The 23,194-nt window shown below is 38.3% G+C and overlaps 1 protein-coding gene across 1 annotated transcript in view; it reads left to right on the top strand.

The window, feature by feature from the left end:
- The window catches only part of USH2A (usherin), a 374,541-nt gene that overhangs the window by 139,312 nt on the left and 212,035 nt on the right, over positions 1-23,194 (top strand). The window contains 5 exon segments of the mRNA XM_063152181.1: positions 4,197-4,470; positions 7,446-7,649; positions 7,772-7,852; positions 9,742-9,927; positions 21,640-21,753. Coding sequence (XP_063008251.1) covers positions 4,197-4,470; positions 7,446-7,649; positions 7,772-7,852; positions 9,742-9,927; positions 21,640-21,753 — 859 coding nt within the window.

The raw sequence follows: 23,194 nt of genomic DNA, 5'->3' as shown, positions 1-23,194 counted from the left end.
AATTTAATCATGAACTCGACATCTCCATAGCCTTAAGATGAGGAATTTTAGAGAGGATGAGTATGTGCGCACTTTTCCAAGTCTCTCAGCTTTGTGTTTTGCTCCTAGATAATGATGACAGAAGGCTTCTCTGTACACTTGATCTCACAAGAGGAGGTTAATAGAAAGTGAAAATGAGGGGTGTAGCTTGTTGCGCATGAGCTACGATGTCTTTGTTAGGAGCTTTGGTCAGGAGACACTTGCACAGCAAAACAGATTATGAGCTATACCACTTAGCCCGAGTGCCAGGTATTCCCTGACCCTTCCCTTTGCATAGGTCACAGCTCTCTTATTAGCTTTATAGTTTGGGAATGACTGCAGCTACACACACAGCTGGACTGCTACCAAACAGCCAAAGACTCTTTCTCCTCTTCTGCCCAAGAACAAAATGATGTCTTGGAAAGGTGCTGTGCATAAAGGTCACTTCTTCCATGACTTCCATGCCCTGAGAATTAACTCAAGCCAGTGAGGTCAATCTGATTATCTTTGGATCCAGGCATAATAATTACAAGCTAACTGTGACCAGCTATACTAGTATGAATCACTAGCTCTCACTCTGGCATATGATTCCTCATGAGTTTATTTGACAAAAAGATTTTGCTACTGCTGATAAAGTTTGCATGACTGATTTTTGATGCTGACCACTTCACCAGCAACAAAAGCACTATCAAATTTCTATGCAATACCAGTAACTGGCTCCTGAGACATTGTCACTGATGATTTGGTTCTGCAAAGCTGCAACTAAGAAAAAAGTCTTGCAAGAACATTTTCCAAAGAGTTGCACTTTTCAATATCTGCATGAAGTAAAATAAGAGTGCAAGATGAAAGTGTTACCTGTGATGGAGCTAAGGAGGAATGTGAAATTTTGAGACCTCAAATTGGAAAATCTGGCAAAGAAGTGACTGGTACTCACATGAGAGTGAGGGTGATATTCCTGTTGGTTAGCAGTAATTTCTCTCTGTTAGGTGTCAGGAAAACATTCTTACTTCCTTTCCATTAGAGTGACTGACTGAGGAGGCTATTGAGGGGTCTGTGTTTGGGCCTCTGCTCTCTGGCTGGCAGGTCTGAACTGAGCTAGGTTTTGAACTGGAGTGATTGGCTGCATGTCAGCAGAAGTGCCATGAAAGGGCTCAAAGACTGCCTGTCCTTGACAAGTTTTTTGAAGTCTATTGCTTGTCTCTGCTAATATTTCTGAATATCAGGAAGACTTTGCAATTCAAAGGAGCTAAAGCCATGATCACTCTTCTAGTTCTACATTGGTTGAGACTGTTTTGTATGGCAGGTTTAGCAAAGTGTCATTCAGCCTCTAATGCAGCCCCTATCATATCTGTCTTGTTTCTCAGAGCTATGTCTGGATATTCCTTTCATCTTCAAAATCATGTTTATAAGCAGATTGAGTGAGGCAGGGACTGGCTCCTGCAGAGAAGTGCAATACAGAACCACAAAATCATTTAAGTTGAAAGGACCTTTTGGAGTTATTTATTCCAAATCTCTGCTTAAAGCAGAGATCTATTTGATAAGGTTGATTCAGGCATTTTCTGTTTGAGTAGTGTGCATCTGTCTACAGCTGGACAGTCCATAGCTTTCCAAATTCTACAGTCTTTGAGCATCCTCATTATAGGAAGAAAAGTAAAAACACCCAAAGAAACCTGCCCTGATCTCTTATTGTTTCTTGTTACAACTTGTCTTTTGCTTCTCATCCTTTCACAATGAGCCTCTGAGAAAAGTCTGCCTTCTCTGTATCCTTTCATAAGGCAGAGGAACGGTTAAGTTCTCACTTGGCCTTAGACTGGACAAACCTTGTCCTTTCGGCTTCAGCTCATGTGCAAGGTACTCCAACCACTGACCAGCTTGGTGTCCCTCCACTGGGTTCACTCTGGTGTGCTGCAGTGTCTTTCATTTACCAAAGTGTCCACAACTGGATACAGTGGTCCAGATGTGGTCTTACACATGGCCACTGGAGGGGAAGAATCATCTCCTTGGAAGCCCTGCCCACCTTTTTTCTAACCTAGCCCAGTGCTAGTTTGTCCTTATTATTTTGAGGGTGCATTTGTGGCCAGTGTTCAGTTTGTGATCCACCTCTCTTAGTACTGTTCTTCAAAACAGATTTAAATGTCTAGGATTCCAGTGGCAGTTCCCTTTGGTACCAGATGCAGACTCTCTGGGAGTATACCCCATCCTACTGCCCAGGTCATTAATAACATTATTAATCAGAGTTGATCCCTATATCAGTCTCAGAGAGATACCACAACCTGCTAGTGGGACTGTGGAATAATCTTTCTTGCTGCTCTTATCTTCCAGATTCAGGCTAAGCTTTGGCTTTCCTAGTTCCAACCTTACATGCTGAGGTAGATGAAACTGAGAATTGTGTGCACAGAGAAGAGCACTAATGAAATTCTGTAATCCAATTTCTGAAAAGCAAGCCTGCTTTTAAGAAGTAAAGTGAAACCTGCTTAGGTTTAGAGCTGTGATAAAAGATCTGGTTCTGTTGAGAGGTGGCTACTGAGGTACCTGGCAGAATAATATGATCTTCATGCATTTTTGGTTTCAAGTAATAATATATTTTCCAAGGACAGATTAAAAATCATAATGATTAAAAATAACTTTTTTTGAAAGTGGTCCCAGAATTCTGTGTAAAGCAAACTATTTATCTATTGATTTTATAAACCTGTGCTCAGTACCTGTGCTCAGATCTATGCAGGACTTTGGTTTTTTTCTATTTTCACCATGCAGAAGACTTGAAATTGAGCAGTGGTCCCCTATCTTTAGCTGCACTCGGGCATTTAAAATGTCAGTCCAGGTCAACACAAAAAGCACAAGCATCATTCACTGCCTGCTTTAAAACTATGCCAAGATGAGTAAATTGGAGGAGGGTTGTGCTGAGTAGTGACCCTGGGTCAAGGACCATGCCCTCTCTCTGGCTCCCAGGTGTGGCAGGTTTGCTGGCATGCTGCTGTGCTAATGCCTCTGGAATGCTTTCTTCACACCAGCACAGTGTGCTCCATATTAATTCTCAGCAGTGAAGAAAAGCAGAGACTTGTCCAGTGGGCTGCCTTTTCCAGCTGTTCTCATCAGCGTTGGTGCCATGATCAGTCCTTCACCTGTATTGTGGGGTCCTTAGCTGTAAATGGGTCTGAACTTATGGAAAGAGGAAAAGTTGTGGTCCCAAAGAAACAAATAAAGAAAATCCCTCTTTCTCAGGTACAAGAAGTCAGTGTGCAATGGAGAGTACGACCCACATTCCTCACGGCGTTCAAGCACAGAGTTCTTTGATCAGTCGGGGTGTTTGCTGTATTTCCTGTTAAGGAAATATGATCCAATTACAAACACTGTAATATTAATATTATCAGTAAACTAAATTTGTCAGTTTGTCAATAATAGTGATAAGAATTAATATTAAATCTGCATTTTTTCTTTCACTTAATAAGGATTCTGCATAGAAGCAGAAATGTCTTTTTGTGAAATATTCATATTTTTCAACCTCCAGTTCATCCCCAAAGTGTTTAGTGTTTTGTACGTGCCAATTTACAATCTCTGCCTACTTGTGTTTGAGTCAGTTAGGATAAAGAGTCTTGCAGTAAAGCGTTTGGAAACTTCTGCAGTGAAAAATATAAGTAAAATGTATTTCTATTAGAGAATTGGCACATTAATCTCAAAGAGCACATACAAAACCAATTATTTTCTTACAAGATTTAGAAGAATAAGGATGAAATGTATGAATGTAAGAATCAATGTATGCTGGAAAAATTTGAAATTGAGTTCACCAGCCAATTAAAAAGACCTTAATCAGGTCTGACATTTCATTTCCTTATTATCTTGTTACGTTTCTCTGAAAAATGAATCGATAGATAAAGTACTGTTTTCTTATTCTCAAAAAAAAAGCTAAACAGTCTTGTTCGTTGTCTTTCCCTTTTAGATATATTAGTGCCAAAGTCAGTTGTCAAAAAAATCAAAATCTATTTTCCTGCATTCCGAATTAACTGATGCACTGTATTTAGCATGTTGTATGTAAACAGTATTAACCTGAAGGTAAAAAATTCATTTTTTGGATCTTATTCAGAACTCCCTTAATTATGTTTTTTTTAAATAGCTTTCTGTCATTGTTTTGTATTTGATGTCTCCTTCAAAATATTTTTTTTCTGTTTTAAAATGTATAGATTGAGCTGAAAAGTGGAATATTAAACCTATTCTTAAGAACTGGTGTTGTCTTTACCCAAGTGGATCTCTGGTTGGGACTGTCTTACTGTGATGGAAAGTGGAATGAAGTCACCGTGAGCAAGGAGGGCTCTGTGATTTCTGCCACCATGAATGAGCTGAGAGAGCAGGCGCTCGAACCCCGTGTTCAGCAGCTGAAAGTAAACTCACCTGTCTTCGTAGGAGGAATCCCACCTGAAATTCAGAGTTTTTATAGAGAACTGGGGTTAGAACAAGGTAAGATGACACCAAGAAGAACGTACGTTTTTGAAAACTGGTGTCATGCACCAGGTGGACATTCTGCTGCTGATAGTCTAAATTCATGGATGTGTAACATGAAATTTTCCCTCCACCCCTTGTGACTCTGCTAGTTATCCCTACCCATCCAGCTTTACTTAGACCTGATCCTTCTGTGAGGCTATAAAAATTCTTGCAGTGATACCTGAAGCAATCTGACTGATGAGAGAGGACCTGGAGTGCTGGAAATGGTGAAGTGAGAGGCCCAACCAGAGGATCTCAGGTCTTCATCTGAGAATGCCAGTTCACAGAAATCTGTTTTACTTGATCAGCTTGTGTCACTTGCAGATCTGGAATACAAAACCAGTGGGAGACAGTAAACATAGCTTAAATCACTGTAATGAATCTGGATGCAGTCCCATGGAAAAGCAGCTGAGAATTTCTTAGTCTTTTTTGGGAAATACTGATTCCAAAAAATGAAGCAAGTATTAACACCTGAACAAAACTGGATTTTGGCTACAATTACCATGATGTTTTCCTCACTGTCAGAAGGAAGGATGATCATACATTTAGCCATCATTGTGACCCTTTTATTCTGGAACAGGTCAAATTTGTAGGGAAAAGAGGGAAGCGTTAATTGCATTCTGATACTAATGGCCTCCACAAAAGGATCTACTGTAGGAAGCCTAGGCAAAAAGTGTCTGCTAAACTGGCTCTGTTTGGGTGTCTTTTCTCATTGTTTGTGAAACTGTTCATCAGTCATGGGGTGTTTTTCAGCTACTGTGGACAAATGTGTATCAGTCAGTAAGTGATTAGTGGGGAATCCATTAAGTGTCTTCGAATGCATGAGCTCACACTGAATGTGCACATTCAAGTGAGCTGTACTGGAGCCTTTTAATTTCACAGCTACAGAATAGTTCAAGAATATATTTTTAGGGGCTCTTCCAGCTCTAGGTATCACATATAATATAATCTTCCTTCAGGTTCTGTGTGCATAATATTTATGGCCCAAAAGAGCTGGCCAGTCATACCCTGTCAGTGTTGCCTTGTAGCAGATGGTGTAGCCTCGTGAGTGGATGCATTTGCAGCTCCTGCAGCAAAGAGATATGTGAACAAAGAATCTAGGGCAAAATTACATATAAAGTGAATGTCTGAAGTGCATATCAACGCACATCAATAAATATTTATTTCCCACCAAACCTCCTCAGCATGCCACAAAATAAGATGGTAGCTGGGAATTTATATTTAGAGTGTCTGAAGATAAATATTATCTTATGTGCTCCTAAATGTAGGTTCAGGTGAGCAACATTAGATATTATAGCTTAATACATACTTTTGTTTAGGACTACAATGATGTCGTGGTAAGATGATAGAATATAGCGACCTTTCCATTTAATAAATATTTAGAAAAGGTTTTCTCAATCTGTGGCTGCTTGATAGTTAATTTTTCAATAAAGGAATGTTGTTTTGCCCACAGCAAATAAGTGGCAAATATTATTCTCCTCCTGCCTCATCTCTATGTGAGTTACAGCTTTAAGGAATTTTAGCTGGGGTCTGTGAGCCTTTGCATGACCCATCACATGCCATCCTGGGAGGTTCAAAAGGAAGCTACCTGGCAGGAATGTTTGTGAAAATTTGTACTATCTTTACTTATTCTGCAGCTACTTGAGAACAGACAGTATTGCTTTGCTGATGTCAATGAGGAATCCTCAAATAGTGATAAATGTAGGTAAAAAGATGTTAAAAATGATGTATTAAATAGATTGTAGAGAATGCATCTCACTGCAAATCAAACAACTTCATTTTATCTTATGATTAGGATGCCTGGATGGACTGGGACTAATTTTTTCTTCTGTGACAGATTAAGAAACTGAGCCAGTCACTGTGGACTAGGAGTTGAAATTAAATTAGGATATATTCATTTTAAGAGCAGTTTGGCCAAACTCTGTGTTGTGGAGAGAGAAGGTGTTTTAGAGGATGATTCAAAATGGATGTCCACCTTCATTACCCCTTTTTCCATGAACTGTGTATGGACATTAGATTCTCAATTCAGGTGGCTAAGGACAAATACTACTCTGAACTATCATCTTTCAATGATAAAGACAATAAAATTACATTAGATATAAATAAGATATAAATACTTGAGCTTTCACAAAGCTAAAGAAAAGCCCTGATCTGTGAGAGGTGGATTTTTAATTCACAGAGTTAATTCTTAAATGAATTGAAGTCTTCAGTTTGGTTACTGTTTACTCAGGTTTTGTGTTAAGAACCAATCACTACTCAGATTTGAGACCCCCATTTTAAATATCAATTTATTAATTTTTAGTAAATATAAAGGTTTTAACAATGGCATCCTGAATTTTTTAGTTGTGTTGTAAGTGCAAGTAACTGATTTAACATATTTGAAAATTTGATAGGAATGTCACACATGCAGAGAAATATATGGATATATAAAATAAATATATAATTAAGCTTCTTGAATTTTTTATCATAAACAAATAGTTTGGGGTTATGTTTCTGGAGTATGTTTATAAACAGCATATGAGTTATGTCCCTGTTAGACAAAACTGATATCCCTTCATCTGATCTCCTGAAGTTAATTGTAATTTTAATCTTGATATTCTTTTCCATTTGAGAGAGTATGTATATTTAACAAAGTAGTAGCAAGCAGCAGAAAGCTGATTTTAAAAGTCAGAGAATGACTTTTATGGTAATAATTTCAAAGTGACAAGTGGTGAAAGAGAAAATGGAAAGGTATTTCCTTATGGGATGGAATTGCTAACAGTGAAAGCATTGATCAGTAAGGCAGGAATTTACCAACTTAGTGTCTTGAAAGTGGAGACAGAATGTCATGTTGGAAGTCAACATATTCACATTACAGTCTATAATGTTGGAAATATGGATTTGAAAGGAACAGAAGTGTTTCTTAATGACTGAAGCTCTTTATGTGGTACTAATCCCTTACTGTTTGCTAGGTTTCGGTGGTTGCATGAAGGATGTTAAATTTACACGAGGTGCTGTCGTTAACTTGGCATCTGTGTCCAGCAGTGCTGTCAGAGTCAATCTGGATGGATGCCTATCAACTGACAGTGCTGTTAACTGCAGGGGAAATGACTCCATCCTTGTGTACCGAGGAAAAGAGCAGAGTGTTTATGAGAGTGCTCTACAACCATTTACAGGTAGTACGTTGGTTCCTTACATAAAGTGCATAATTTTCATTCCATTCTTTACTAATGTATTACTGTGTTCAGTATTTTTTTTAATCTTTTCCCTCCTCTGTCCTTCTCGATGTCCTGTGAAGAATACCTCTATAGGGTGGTTGCCTTAAATGAAGGAGGATCAGTGTCTAGTGCGTGGACCCACGCTCGAACAAGAGAATCAGGTAAATAAAATTCCATGGTTTACTCGTTCTTATTTTTCATAAGATATTTAATGTCAGGTTGAAAGTGTTCAAGAGTTGCCTGGACACAATCCCATGCCCTGTGCTCTAGGATGACCGTGCTTGAGTGGGGAGGTTGGACCAGATGACCCACTGTGGTCCCTTCCAATCTGACAAGTGAGGATTCTTTTAATGAGTAGTCCATACATTGTGTGTGAAAATGTGGCAATATTTGCTAGAACAGAAGCATGTGGCTTGTGGAAAAGATTTCAGGGTAGGAAGATGATGCATTAAGATCAAATTTTTCATATATCTTATGAAGAAAATTTTAAAAACTTTTCTGGTCAGTGCTTTTGCAAACTTTTATCAAGCCAGTAAGATTTTGAAGATTTACAGTTCTGTGTATTTTACTTAACTAACTTTCCCTCTTCTTGAAATAGAAGCCTAATTGCATTCCATCATCGCAGAGTCTTCTTTTGATATGTCATCCAATGTATCACCTTAAAAAATTACGTGATACCTGCATAAATATTGGACTTGCAGATGCATTCTAATATAGCCTATACTTTGTGTGCCACCCAGAAGGGACAAAATATGTGCATATTTTCATGTCAACCATCTGACAACTGTAAGGTTTGCCACAAATTTATGTTTGCAAGCTGACCACAGCACTGAGCAGTCCGTGTTCCCTGGGGTTGGACAATAATTGCGCTATTTAATTATTTTTGAGTTGGTTTTGTTATATCCCTTATGAGAAGACCATCTGCTGTACAGTACCTTACCTTGCCCGTGATACACTTCATAACTAATGAAATCAATATATTGCTGTAGTAATAGGCACTTTCTCAGAGTATCACATTCTTTACAGAAGAATCAGAACTTCCAGGTATTTTTGTGCTTTGTTGCTGGTACTCTTCTTATTAAAAAAAAAGGCTGCATTCATATTTAGTGAAATTAAACAGTAAAATTACCAAAAATAGGCTATTTGATGGTAAGAAAAGCGAGTGATCATCAGCAGGGTGAGGGAGTCCACATGCATCTACAGCAAACTTATCATCCATCATCCTGCCATAGTGTTCCTTGGGTCTTTCCTCTGTATCCCTTGTGCAGTCATCTGTGATGAAGCTGTTACTGACCAGACCTTTACTTGGCATAGTAATATCCAAGAAATAGTTAAAGGTTATAGGAAATGCAATGATTTCTTTTTATTAGCAACTCTACGCATATGTGATCTTGGTTTTCCAGTTCTTTAAAACATTTACATTTTCCTTTTTCTTTTTTTTTTTTTGTTTGTTTTTTCTTTTGTAATATGGAATGATCAGAAGCAGAGGATTTTTCAAAAAGGCTTTAAAAATCTCTACTTTGCCCCAAGAAAAGTGCATGATATTGTGTGGATAATAAATGAAAGCGCTTTAATTTTTTGAAGGGCTTCTGTAAAATAGAATGGAGATTTTTAGAAACATTTCGTAGTTGTGGCATTCTGTGGCTTAGATACCCAACTGATAAATATCAAACTCTTCTCTGTTGCAGTACTGCCTTGTTTCATTCAGTTGTATTATTATAATGCCTGTGCTTGTTAGCTACATACCACCTCCTCTCTTTGTGAGTGATGCTTAAATATGTTTGATACATGAAATGTTTTTGGAAAATTGCAACAAGACATGAAGGAATGTTATGTAGATGGAGTTTTGATGGTTTTGAAATATAGCTTAAACTGAATAGCTCAAGATGTGCAGTCATATTAAATCAATGCTGAAAAGTTACAACTCTAATAAATTGTATTTATGCTAATGGTTGAGTCTGATTTACTGCAGCCATTAAAAGTGAAGAATAGGGGCAATAGTCTCCTTAGAACTGCCATTTTCTCTATTTTCTATTTTATCCTTCTACAGTTCCACAAAATGTGCCAACTCCCTCAAGAGCTCACAGTATAAATGGTTACAGCATTGAGGTCACCTGGGACAAACCAGCTGGGGTCATAGGTGTAATTGAGAAGTACATTTTGAAAGCATATGAAGTGGATGGTCCCACTGTACCCATCACCAGTGCTGAGCTTGCTGATGCTGGTATGCTCACAGGTAAATGTTGTTAAGTACCATTTTTTAGGCATATCTAATAACACAGGATGCTTATCCCTCCTTTTGTTGATCTATAAAATACTGCTTGTCTGTTTTTGTGTATACACAGCATAGATAACATTTGGAAAGGTAATTATTTGTGTCAGCATCCCTGTAGCAATTTACTGATTTCAAAGAACAATAGAAATTAGGATACAGCACAAATACTAAAAAGCAATTCCCAAACCATTTATGATCTGGGGGAAAATGCTTTTTTTGTTTGCTTATATTTGCTTAATATATGTGATTTTTTAAACCCTTTTCCTATTGTTCCATCCAGTTCACCTAAATTATTCTGTGGGTCCCATATGATAGTTTGACCTGGTGTATGAAAGCATTTGATATAGCTGCCTAAACCTGATCATATAAACCTAACTGATTTCAGTGGGAACTAGGATACATTTGTGTTAATCAGAAGCTATGTTTGATGACACTGGGATGTGAAGGTAGGTTATTATGGAATTAAGAAATTCGTGGCTTTGTGTTTATAGGGTGAGAATGTTGTAGAGAAAATTTTGGGACACTTCTTCCTGCCAGGATAGCATGGATCTGGCTTTCTGTTCTCTGTGAACAAACTGCCTTTTCTGGCTGCTACAGCGTTCCCTGGGAAGGAAGCACATTACAGACAAGAATCTGGATTATGTTATGTGATGACTCAATGGGGCAATAGTACAGACCAATAGATTCATTTTTATGATCTCTAACATCAGTTCTGTAATTCATTACAATTCAAAAAGTGGCAATGACGCAATGCTCTAAGTTAGTGCTTTGGTTTGGCTCAGGTTTGGCAGTGCAACAGTCGTGGAAAGTGTTTTAATCCTCAGGCAGTGTGTTATTTCCTGAAGTCCAGGTAATAGTTTTTACATAAGTGTACATGGTTTGTCTTGTTTCTCTGCCATGACCTATGTATACATTTTCAAGGGGAAATTTGCACATATTTTATTTTCTTTGGTTTGAAATATCTTAACTATTTGTGAGTAGTGACCTTACCAGAACTGCATGGGCTTTCTATCCCTACTGCGTTTTCTTTGATGACCTTGTTGATTTCAACATTCTTTATCTGTGCTACAAGACAGTATAGATTATACTGGTAGAAATTAAAGACTGAGACATATGGATTAGGTAACTTGCTCATAGCTGATGGCCAGAACCAAAATGTTGTTTAATTAGTTTGGCATTGTGCTATCATCGTCTGTCAGGGTTATGAAAATGTCTGCACCAGGCTGGACAGATAAGAGGTTATCTGCCTGCAGCTTACAGGAGGTAGTAGAAGCAACATACCTTCACATAAATGAAGACAGTAAATGGATCCTGGTTCTTTAGCCTATTACAGCAGATAGAATCATAGAATCATCAAGGTTGAAAGAGATCTGTAATATCATCAAGGCCCATCATGACCCCAACACCACCACAGTAACCACTAAACCACATCACCTATCACCAGATCCAGACATCTCTTGAACATCTCTGGGGATGGTGATTCCACTGCCTCCCTGGGCAGCCCATTCCAATGCCTGTCCACCCAAACAATGAAACTTGTTTCTAATATCTAATCTGAATCTCCCTTTTCTCAGTTTGAGGCCATTTCCTCTTCTCCTCTCACTGTAAGCACAGAAGAAGGGACCATTCCCCCACCTCACTACAGCCACCTGTCAGGGGTTTGTACAGAGATGTCAAATAATGCAAAATAAAATTATGGAATTGTCAAATACCATATTTAAAGGGAGCTCAAGGATCATCTGATCCAATCTTTCTTGGCAAAAGCACAGTCTAGACAAAATGGCCCAGAAGTCTTTCCAGCTGAATCTTCCAAGTGTCTGGAGCTGGGGAATCCACCACTTCCTGGGAATGTTATTCCAGTGGCTGATTGTGCTCATTGTGAAATTTTTTCTCTTGTGTCCAGTTGGATTCTCCCCAGGAGTAACTTGTGCCCATTACTCCATGTCTTTTCCATATGAGTCCTTGTAAAAAGGGAGACTCCATCTTCCTTGTAGCCACCCTTTTAATACTGGAACATGGGGATAATATCTCTACTGATCCTTCTTTTCTCAAGGCTGAACATACCCAGTTTTCTCAGTCTTTCCTTATTTGACAGGCTACCCTATCCTTTGATCTTCTTTGTCTCCCTTCTCTGGACTCCAGCCTGTCCACATCTTTTTCACACAGTGGGGATCAAAACTGAACACGGTGTTCCGGGTGTGACCTGACAAGCACTGAGTAGAGGGGAATAATGACTTCTTTATCTCTGCTGGAGGTGTCCTTGTGGATGCAATCCAGCATCCTGTTGGCTTTGTTTGCCACAGCAGCACACTGACTGCTCATATGACCCAAAGAAGGTAAGAATGTCTGTATTCAAATACTGATCTATGTGTCAGAATATGACCCTTAGATGAGCTCAGTTGGTTGGGGCATGGTGCTAATAACAGCAGTGCTGTGGGATCAATCTCTGTTCAGGCCATTCACCTAGGAGTTGGACTCCATGAGTCTTGTGGGTCTCTTCCAACTCAGAATATTCTGTGATTCTCTAGATGCTCAGGAAGAAAGTGTAAGAAATGTGCTAAGCATAGAATGAGTCTTCCTGTAAGTACAAATTCAGCTGATTGGTTGTGGAGTTCTTCAGCTGAAAACTGCATCTGGACCATCCTGTTTAATGGTCTGTGGTAGAATTGTCTTTATTTTTCAATACATTTATTCCTTCTGTTTCTGTAACTGCTGTGAGAATAATTGTTCCAGTTCAGTTTTGTGTGTGTAAGATGTGCTTCCTCCTGTTATTTATAACTCCTGCCCAATAGTTTAGTTATGTATTTTCCAGTTTTGACATTATATGAAATATATAATTCATGTCCTCATGGTGAGGTCAGAGCTGAGACAGATGTAAATTAAATCACCAATCCAAAGTCATTTTACTTCAGTGTGTTGATTTCAGTGAAGACTACACAGGTGAGCAAGTCAGTGGATATTGAGAACTAGTTACCCACAAATACAAAACTCCCAGGAGATGCCGTATCTTTCCCTGATGAATAATCTTTCCTGGTTAATCAGAAGTTAACATAAACCTGGAACCCCACAGACGGTGCTGTCTTTGCTTACTTTTCAGTTTGCTCTGAATGAAAATTTTTGCTTGTTCTCTGCCTAGTTTCAGGGACATTTCTTTAGAAATTATTTTGTTGCATTCCATGAGAAAATGCGCCAGCAACCCAAACAGCCAGGCTTGCTAATGCAACAGCAGAAAGGCACCACAGCTCTCTGTGGGATCATTGATGAAGAATCTATGGTATTTTTCAATGCCCTCCTTGAAATTTTCATTCCCTGTCAAGCCTAGCCACTGCTTATCTGCTGCTTGAAATGTATCTGAGGGCACTGACGACCCTCTTTCTTATATTTTTCCTTGCAGCTTTTTAGGCCCATCTGTTGTGTTGTGGTTTATACTTACACTGTAAATTCTTTTGAACAATTACAGTAGGGTCCTGAGTCATAACTGGAGCACAGTAACAAAAAGTTAAGAGCATTACCTGTTTCTCAGAAGGCTGTACTGTGTGTGTCACATTCAGAAGAACCTCTTGTACCCTTGTCAAGAAGAAGAAAAGCTGAGCTAAATATTAAAAGTAAAATAGGTCTTTAAATGACCATAATCCCACAGTCTCAGAGGCCTATTTCTGACTCCTCAGAAAGCAAAATCCTTCAAAATCTGACCCTTGTAATCTTCCAAAATGTCAAACTGTTTTTTCATTTTCATCCAAGAAAGGAATATTCATCAGATTTAAATCCTTTAAATGAGGTTCTGACTGTTGAACCAGGAGTTTATTGGATAAGGTGATATATTTCAACATAGTGTTCAGTATCTGTATTCTAGGATGAGAGTATAAAGTTAGAGTGCAAGTTCTTGAAAAGCACCATGCTTGCCCATCTTACCTTCAGAGAAGCATGTAATAACATTGATGCAAAGTAATAAAGGAGGCACAGAGTCACCACATGTAAGAGTTTTTTTCCTAAAGGCTGGATTGCTTTTTTTTGCATTCTAGTGCATCCCACATGCTGACACCAAAATTTGGAATATAAGTTAGAATCAGTATTTAAACAAATGGAACACACTGTTTCCATGTGGTCTGTGATCAGCTTTTGCTTCTACTTTCCTTTGGAATCCATAGTATCACAGGGTCATGTGGGTTGGAAGGATTATCTAGACCATTGCCCCAGCTCAAGCAATGTTGACTGGAGCAGGTTTCCCAGAACCACATCCAGCTGAGTTTTAAATATCTCTGTAGATGGAGATACTTCTCTAGGAGAAGTCTCTTCCAGGTTGGGTCACCCTCACAGTAAAAAGTGATTTCCTGTGTCCAGTTGGAATTTAATTTTCTCCCCAGGGAAGTGGTCACAACACCAAACCTGCCAGAGCTGAAGAAGCGTTTGGGCTCTCAGACACGTAGTGTTGTTCTTGGGGTTGTCCTGTGCAGAGGCAGGAGCTGGACTCAGTGATCACAGAATCATTTAGGCTGGAAAAGACCTCTAAGATCATTGTGGTGACCTATGATCCTTGTGGGTCCCTTCCAACTCAGGATATTCTCTGATACTGTGATTCGTGTATTTCAATTTGTGTCCATTGAGTCTTGTCCTGTTGCTGGGCACTACTTAGAATAGTCTGGCTGCTGCTTTGTTCCCTCCCATAAGGTATTTATACATTTTCATAGATCACCCTGAGCCTTGTCTTTCCTGAGATGATCAGTCCCAGGTCTCTCACTCTCTTTTAGAAGAGATGTGCACCAGTCTTTTTACCATCTTAGTGGCCCTTTTTGTATCATCCTGAATTGCTGTGGATGCAAACTTACCCCATCATCCAGGTAATTGATAAAGGTGTTGAACAGTATCCCAGAACCCTGGGATACAGCCCAGCTGTCTTGCCTCTGTGTTTTGTGCCACTGACCACAATCCTCTGATGCTTCGCTTGTCAAGCACGTGCAAAATCCCCATTTTATAATACAGATTTCTCACACTGTAGAATTCAGGGGATTGACCAGCCTCTAAACTGTGGGCTCTAATGATACCTACAAATGATAATTAAATAAATTGTGCTGCAAAAGAATTCACACACAATTGGTATTTATTCCTCCTAAAGATTTGTCTTTCAAGTTTGTATGATTTTGCAGTTCGTCCCACCTCTGTCATTGCTGCAATAGCCAAGGGCTGATGTTGTGGCTGCACACGTGGTAATGAGAAAATTGTGGCTGACAGCTGCCATTCCCTCCTTCTGTGACACGTGTTTGTAATTACTTTTCACCTTTTAGTCTTTTATATCAGCAGATGAATATCTCAGGAAAAGTTAATTTAATGATTTAATGTGGTTAATCAAAGTCTCTGAGCTGTGCTATGGTTTTGAAAGCTCTCTAGCTGGAGAGTGTCTCAGAAGAGGAGACAGGGCCACCTGCCAGTGACAGCTCAGGGCTGGACAGTGGGGCCATAGTGCTGGGGGAAGCTCACTGCCAGCCTGGAAAATGCCCATGCCCTGGCAGATGCTGTCAGCTGAGATTGTCCCTCTCAGGGAAAGCTCTGCCAGTCCCCTCCCTAAGCAGCCTGTGGCTTTGGGACTGGCCTCTGCACCCTGACTGCTCCCTCTGATGGGATTCGCGGTCTCTGTCTGAGATGGATATTAGAAAATGTTGTTTCTCTCAGGCCTATTTCATCTGTGTGGGATGAAATGAGCAGTTTACCACCAATGGAGAGTTTGCTGTGTGAAGCTGTTGGTGAATTGCTTGGGCAATACTGTCATGCATGTGAAATGACTTGAAAGCTCTTGGTTTGCACAAATATTTTACGCTCAAAGCATTCCTATACTGCAGTTAATGAAATTTTTAAAATTTATAGAAAGGGATTATTGTAAACCAACTCAGATAAATGTATGTAGGGCCAGAGCACTAGAAGGACTCCCAAATCCCTGCTCCAAGCTGAGACAAATTTTTAAAGTAGTAAAACTTCATATGTAGATCAGAATGTGTGGCTGGAGCAGCTACTGCAAGAAGGGGTAGCTGATAGATCTGTCTGTGCCCATTAGGTTTCTGTGAATTGTCAAGTGGTGCTTGAGCTCCTAGAGACTCTAAGTCAAAGTGGCAGAATATAGGTTCCCTTCTCCTTTCATTTAGCTGGCTTTAGTAGACTAGTGGCATATTTTTCAATATATGAATTTTAAAACAAATTATATTAATATTCTAGGGTGTTAAGATTCAAACTTGATTGACTTTAGACCTAAATGAATCTTGTTTACAGTCCAATGCTGTTATATAAATTTATTCTTACAAAATGTAAATTGCTTGATCAAATAAATCTGAGCATTTTATCAAAATTACATCAACTCTTAGATACATACCCATATTTTTAGTAATAAAAAGAAGTTATTTTCTTAATGTTTTTCAGGCTAGAAAGGATTGTTATGTTTTTATAGACAGGTTAAAAAATCTGCAAAAAGTAAACAGTATTTCTTTGTTTCTCTACACACTTTTAAAGAGAATCATACTGCAGAAAATAAGCAATGATTAAGTTACTTGGAATGATCAAGGGTTAAACAGGGATAGATATCACAAAGCCAGTCCTCTCTGTGATTAATTAACTCTTGGTGCAAAATTTCACTGTTCAGTTAAGGTTTTCTGCAAACTGAAGCAGCTGGAGAGTTCCTTGTGCTATGGGGAATGTAACAGGCTTCCTTGAACCGCTGCAAACTGAGTTGCATCTTCAAAGACAGAGGAGCTTGTACATGGTTTGTTATGAAGTATTTCTGTTGGGAAAAAGGGGTCTTTCAAGCTACCTAAATGCAATAATTAAAGTGAAACTTTTGTTTGTTCTTATAAGCCAAAGAGTTGGAATAGATGCCCTCCTGTTGAGTAGTTCTTCATTTTATGACTCATACTATCCTTAGTTAGAAGATGATTTAAAAATGCAGATGTATGTGACAGATTGATGTGCACAGGCTTTGGGTTCAGAATTGCATATGTGGAAGACACATGTACTGAAACAGTTTTTGCTACAATCTGTCAAAAACAAAGTCAGTTGAGGACTTCCTTTTCTGATCAGTGGACTGTGATTAAGTGTACTGTGGCAATGATGCATCTCGACACACAAGTGACTTTGTTGCACAGATGCTGTTTGACCTCGGGCATTCAAGTTAGCTAAATAATCTGGGTTTGGAGAGGAGAGATTTGGTAATTTTTGTTTTTAAAGCTTTTCTAGAATTAAGGTAAATCTAAAGGTCTAGTGTTGTTTCAGTTGCAGTAGGTGTATTTCAAAATAGGTCCTCATGAAATAGAATGCTAGGGAGGAAAGAATGAAAAAATATGGCAAAGAAAAGTCCCTTTGGCAAAGTAATAGACTCAGGTTTTATGAACAGAATATTAGCCCTCATACTGTACTAGTAAACCGTTTTTTTGGGTTTTTTTTGATGAGAAGTACTAGTTTTCCACTCAAAATGTGCCACAATGCTGTGGAATATGGCTGTATTATTTAAATGTATGAGAACTCCCTTTGAGAGGTAGTGAACAGAAGAAATATTTGCCTTATGGAGAAGTGTAGGGAAAAAAGCTGCATATGTAATATTCTCATATACTATATGCATTAGAATATTGAAAGGAGTGGACCTAAATATGCAACTACCTTTGACTAGCATGCACACCCATTTTACCATAAATTCATTGTTGACCCCTTTGCTATTCCCCATATCCATGTTGTTATCCCTTCACTGCTAGAATGAACCTAGCATTTTCTCTCTTGCACCACTCTAAACCTTGACTTTTGGTATTGCAAATAATTAAAGACCATTTAAATAAAAGTATAGACAATTAAATACTAGTTTTGCATATAAAGTGGGCTTAATGTTCTAGGTGTGATTCCAGATCACTCTTTTAGACTGTTAACTTTACATTCATATTTAACAAATGACATTATTCAGTTTCATGGGGTCACTGTGTCAAAATGTCTGTGTTAGAACTTTAATTTATTTCCAAAGGTTCTTTGGGCAGATAGGAGTGGTGTGTTAAAATGATTTAGCATCTCCAGTTCCCCATGTGGATTTTAAGGCTTCGAATGTAGTCCATGATGTAAATTTTGAGTTTCAGTGGATTCAGCTGCTCTGTAGTGGCAGACTGAATGCATGGGACCCATATCCCAAATGTGTGAGGCTGAGCCTCTTCTTAAATAATGATGATGTCCCTAATCCTACCTCCTGATCAAAGTGACAATTTATCCACCTCTCTCCTGTTAGCATTAGTAGAATGCATGCAGGTGTGGCCAAATTTTGCTTTGTTAGCACCCCATCTTGGAAAGCCTGATGGACTCTTACCAGATCAGCAATTATTGTGTATAGACAAGAGATGTCAGTCTGAGAGTGTGATAATTGAGGAGTTAGGGAAAGTTTTTTTAAACCTGTCAGCTAACTTCATTGGATCATAGGCTATTTTTTACTTCAAAATTTATTTTGCTGTTCTTTAAATTAATTCACGTGTATCAGTGATGATCTTTTCTGTGGGACTGCTGACTTTGTATTTCAGTGTAGTCAGGTGCTGAGTGTAAATTTCACTGACTGACTGAAAGTGCCGGGGAAATGAGTGGGTAATGAGAGCAGAGCAGCCAGTTCTTTAATTGAATTAAAAGCTGGGTGACACCAATGCAGACACCTGTCCAATTACAGACAGGCCAAGGTGTTTACCATTGCTGTACAAGCGATTTGAAGATGACAGAAATCTTTCCGCCCACAGATTAACATAATGAAGGAGAACAGATTACAGTGGATGCTGGCCAAACAGATAGGATGGCAGCTGAGAAAAAGTAGTTTGCTGAAGTATGTAAATAAAATCTGTGCACTTTCTATTGCCTACCTATGCACATCTGTTTCTTTGTTGAAAAAAAATAGTGCAAGAGTACATGTGAAGGAAAAACATTAATTAGAAAACAAAAAAAATATTTTTTAAGTTGCTGCCTTTGCTGAATGAATTTTTCAAACAAAAACCAAACAAAAGGGTGTATTTGTTCGCCTTTTTTTTTCATGCAAATTCTCTCAGCCTTTCACAAACCTACCTATGCAATGGGAAGTCTGTTGTGCTACAGGTGCTTCATATAAAACCTCCCTACTTTGTCAAAAGTAAACCAAACAGTCCAATCCAAACCTTCTACACATCCTGGCATCTTTTTGGATGTCTGATATTCTGCAGCTCTCAGTGCTTGAAGCCATTGGTAACCCTACAGGATGTCTTCTATGAGGAAATGCAAGGAGCATTAATTCACTGCTTCATAAGAAACAAATGCTACAAGTGCTAAATGTACAAATCAAACTAAATTGCTTCCTAAAGCACTGCAGAGTGAATAGAGAGATGGTGTGTATATGATGCCACGCTCCTCTTGGGCAGGAACTTGCAAATGTCACAGTTAGAGGATTTGGTTCCTACTTGTATTTATTTGTGATTTGGTTCCTACTTGTATTTATTTGTGGAGGTAATCCCGAAGCACATTTTATAGTTTCCTGGGTTTAACCCTCTATGATCTGGAAATAAGTGGAAATACTATCTTGTGTAAAAAAGATGGTGTTTGACTAATAGAATTTCTATGATGCCCAATTTCGTGTAGCTTCCAATACTTTGCAGGCACAATAATGCCAAAAGGGGGCCATACAAGAAAGCTGAAAAGGAACTTCTTGCAAGGGAATGTAGTGAAACGACAAGGGGCAGTGTCTTTAATCTGAAAGAGTTTAGATTTAGATAAGGTACTGGGAAGAAATTTGTTACTGTGGGCATGGTGAGGCAGTGGCACAGGTTGCCTAGAGAAGTTGTGGATGTCCCATCCGTGGAAGTGTTCGAGGTCAGGCTGAATGGGACTCTGAGCAACCTAGGACAATGGGAAGTGTCCCTGCCCATGGCAGGGGACTGGAACCAGATGATCTTTATGGTCACTTTCAACTCAGACCATTCTATGAAAACATTATTTCCTATTTTCTGTCTTTTTGATGGTTCTTAAAAATGTTCTCTGTCCATCACAGGAAGATTACAGGAACATTTCTGTAGTGGTGACCAACACAGCATTTTTCTCTCCTGTCACACTTAGATTGGATGTCAGTACAGCTCTCCACTGTTCACTGGGGATTTGCAAAATCAAAACTATAATCAGAGCAAGCAGATGCTGGTCAACTGGTTTTATTTTAACAATACTCTGATGTAAAAGTGATTACTTCTGAATATCTCTCCATTTGTACAAGTAGAAGTGCACCCCAGAGAATCCAGATAGAAAGATCATTGCTATTCCAGCCTTTGAAATTTTTGACTGATTGCAAGAAAAAGCATAAATGTTACTAATTCAGTGAAAGCTAATCTCGTATTTTCCATGTGAACACACCTTTTACTAAACACAATATAAACTGGTACAGACTGATGGTTCTACTCAGAAAATAATAATTTGTGCTGTAGCTGTTAACTTCCAACATAAAATTCTCCATGGCCTTTTTTAGATTATGAAGGCCTTATGAGGGGAAAAAATATGTTTTAAATGAAACACAGTTATGTTGCATTCTGTTAGTGTAGTAACCCAGTGAAGAGCAAAAATAAGGACTAATTTTGTTTACCTGTTTGTGTACATGTAATGCTGAGGGGATTTTCAGACTTCTCCTACTGTAGGACAATTGGCCAGAAATTGCAGTTCTTTGACGTGCTGTTGTTTTTTAAACTGATTTGCATAATCCCAGTGTTGAGCAGTTTTGAAATAATACAGTTTACTATAAATTTTATTTTTTTAATGAAACACCACATTGATTTTACTAGAGCTGTGACAGTCGAGGTGAGAACACAGTTTGAAATAAAATTTGGCATGAATTGGCCTTCTTTTAATTACGTCTGTATTTAGATTTTATATTGCTTTGTTGTTGGACTTACTTTGAAGTGGGAACTGCTGATGTTTCTTAAAAAGACTAAACTAAATTTTTTCCCTTGTAATTCTTCTGTATATGATTGTGCAAAATGTTGCAAAACTTTCTGAAGTGGTAAGCAGTGGTTATTATTTGTTATAACATGGAGCTGATTGATATATGAGAATTTAGTAACTTCTCTTCACTAGCATAAGCAGGACCTGAAATGGAATAAGGCCCCAGATCTTTTGTTTTTGTCAACCCGTGGGTGCTGTGTCACCTGAATTATGTTGCTATTGTTAGCATAGCAAATGTGTGGTGTGTATGCTGCTACTGAATGGAAGACAAGTGGGATGTTTCATGAAAAATATATTTCAATTTATGGATCAATAGGGACATGGTTGGAGAGGACTCATTAAAAAAAAACTTGTTCTGGGGGACAATGAAAATTCCTTTGAAAATAAGATTAATAACTGCAAAAATTTTGAGACATGGATTAAGGAAAAAACTCCTTCATTGTCACATTAAAATATACACCTCTGTTTTGAAGTAGTATCTGTTCAGTGAGCATGACTAAAGAAACAGAGGTGCATATTTAGTTCTGAAAATAGAATAAAATATAATTTGCTCTTAAGTTGTTTTGCAAAATTTAAGTCATGGATAGTAGCAATGAAACCTTAAATGATTTTTCTTTTCCACCTGTAACAGTGGGAGCCCATAATACAAAAGTTTATTTTCCCTCTGCCTGTGTCTGCATGCAGTCTGTACACTGTACATGCATAACACCTTGTTTGCTTGTATTGCAGGCGTATTGAGGGGCTTGCATCCCTTCACAAACTATGCTGTAACCCTAACTGCTTGCACTTTGGCTGGCTGTACTGAGAGCTTGCATGCATTGAACATCTCCACTCCACAAGAAGGTAAAGTAATTTCAAAGGTCTTGACTTCCACATTTCAGTCATGAATAATAAAACAGGAGAAGAGCTAAACGCTGCAAAGCCATTTGCTGGAAAACCCCAACCTAATTTGATGACAAAGTGCATTGCCAGACCATAATTGCTCCATTTTTTGGGGGGTGCGAAAATGAATCAAACTCCATACCCTTTAATGACATGCATCTTTAATAGCTGTAATGCAGATTAATGGGCTTTTTAATTGCTGTTACATTGTTCATGCAAGAGCCTTGTCATTAATATGAAGCATCTGAAAGATTAATGAAAGCTTCCTCATTTTACTATGGCTCAGAAGTAAATCTAGAGACAGTCTGACTAAAAAGAATTGATTGTATGGCACAGTATGAAATTGAGAATCAAATGGTTGATTTCCATGGTTTCTTTTAACCACTAAACACCGGCAATAGGCAACAATTATTTCAGTGTGATGAAACTGCCAAATGCCAATTGAGTTATTTATTAATTGCTGTTCAGATTTTCCCTTTTTTTTCCTAAACACTTTTACATGTTGTTGTGCTCAAACTTAAAGGTTGTGAGTGTAAATTAAGGCATCCTGTGCTTACATTAAGAGCTAGGGCACAAAGAAAGAAAAAATGCTTTCAGTTCTGACTTAAGAGTCTAAGCTGATATGTATTGCACATCAATTACTAGAACAAATGCCCCAAAAATATCAGTGACATATCTAACTTTCTTCTCAATTAAATGTAAAGTTCACATCTCCTGGTTCTGTCATCCTAAAGCCATATTAATCCAGTTAAAATAATCAGTTACTCCAAATCTACACTAGTAGAATAATGAAGACTTTGACATGTATTTATTGGACAGTAGTTAATCTTCCATGATGCAAAGTAGTTTTCAAAATTTCCTCCCTCTCACAGTTCTTTGTTTTATCTTCTCATGTAAACTAGGTTGTAATACAGTACCAATAAGGAAAGTAAAATTTTGGCATGAAGTCATGTGAATTATAGCCATAATAATGAAAAGGATGCTGAAGTGTTTAACTGCTGCCAAGGCAGGTTGTTATGTGAGATGTTGTTGTGATGAAGACAGTGCTGAAGACTGCAGTCTAACATTGCTAAAACAGAGTTTTGGTGTGACCATGTCAGTAACTGCCAGCAGCACCAATCAAACCAAAATCCAGTTATTGCCTCTTGGATGCTCAAGATAAACTGAGATTGTCTGGTGGCATTGTCCATGAAAGGGTGCAGCCTCTGACAGCCAAATACTTAATGGACCCTGTGATATAAACATGAAGCACATTATTTCATTATTTGGGTATTTCTTTCTGCTGTGACATAGCAATTAAAAATAAATAATTTATATCCTTTTTTTCAGCTTAGTGAATAAAGCAAAAAATTCTTACCTGTCATAATGGAATGGTTTAGGCAAAAGTAGTTTTTTTTTTTTT

This window comes from Melospiza melodia, chromosome 3 (assembly GCF_035770615.1).
Source record: "Melospiza melodia melodia isolate bMelMel2 chromosome 3, bMelMel2.pri, whole genome shotgun sequence".
Taxonomy (NCBI): Eukaryota; Metazoa; Chordata; class Aves; order Passeriformes; family Passerellidae; genus Melospiza; species Melospiza melodia.
This window is presented reverse-complemented; position numbering and strand designations above follow the sequence as displayed.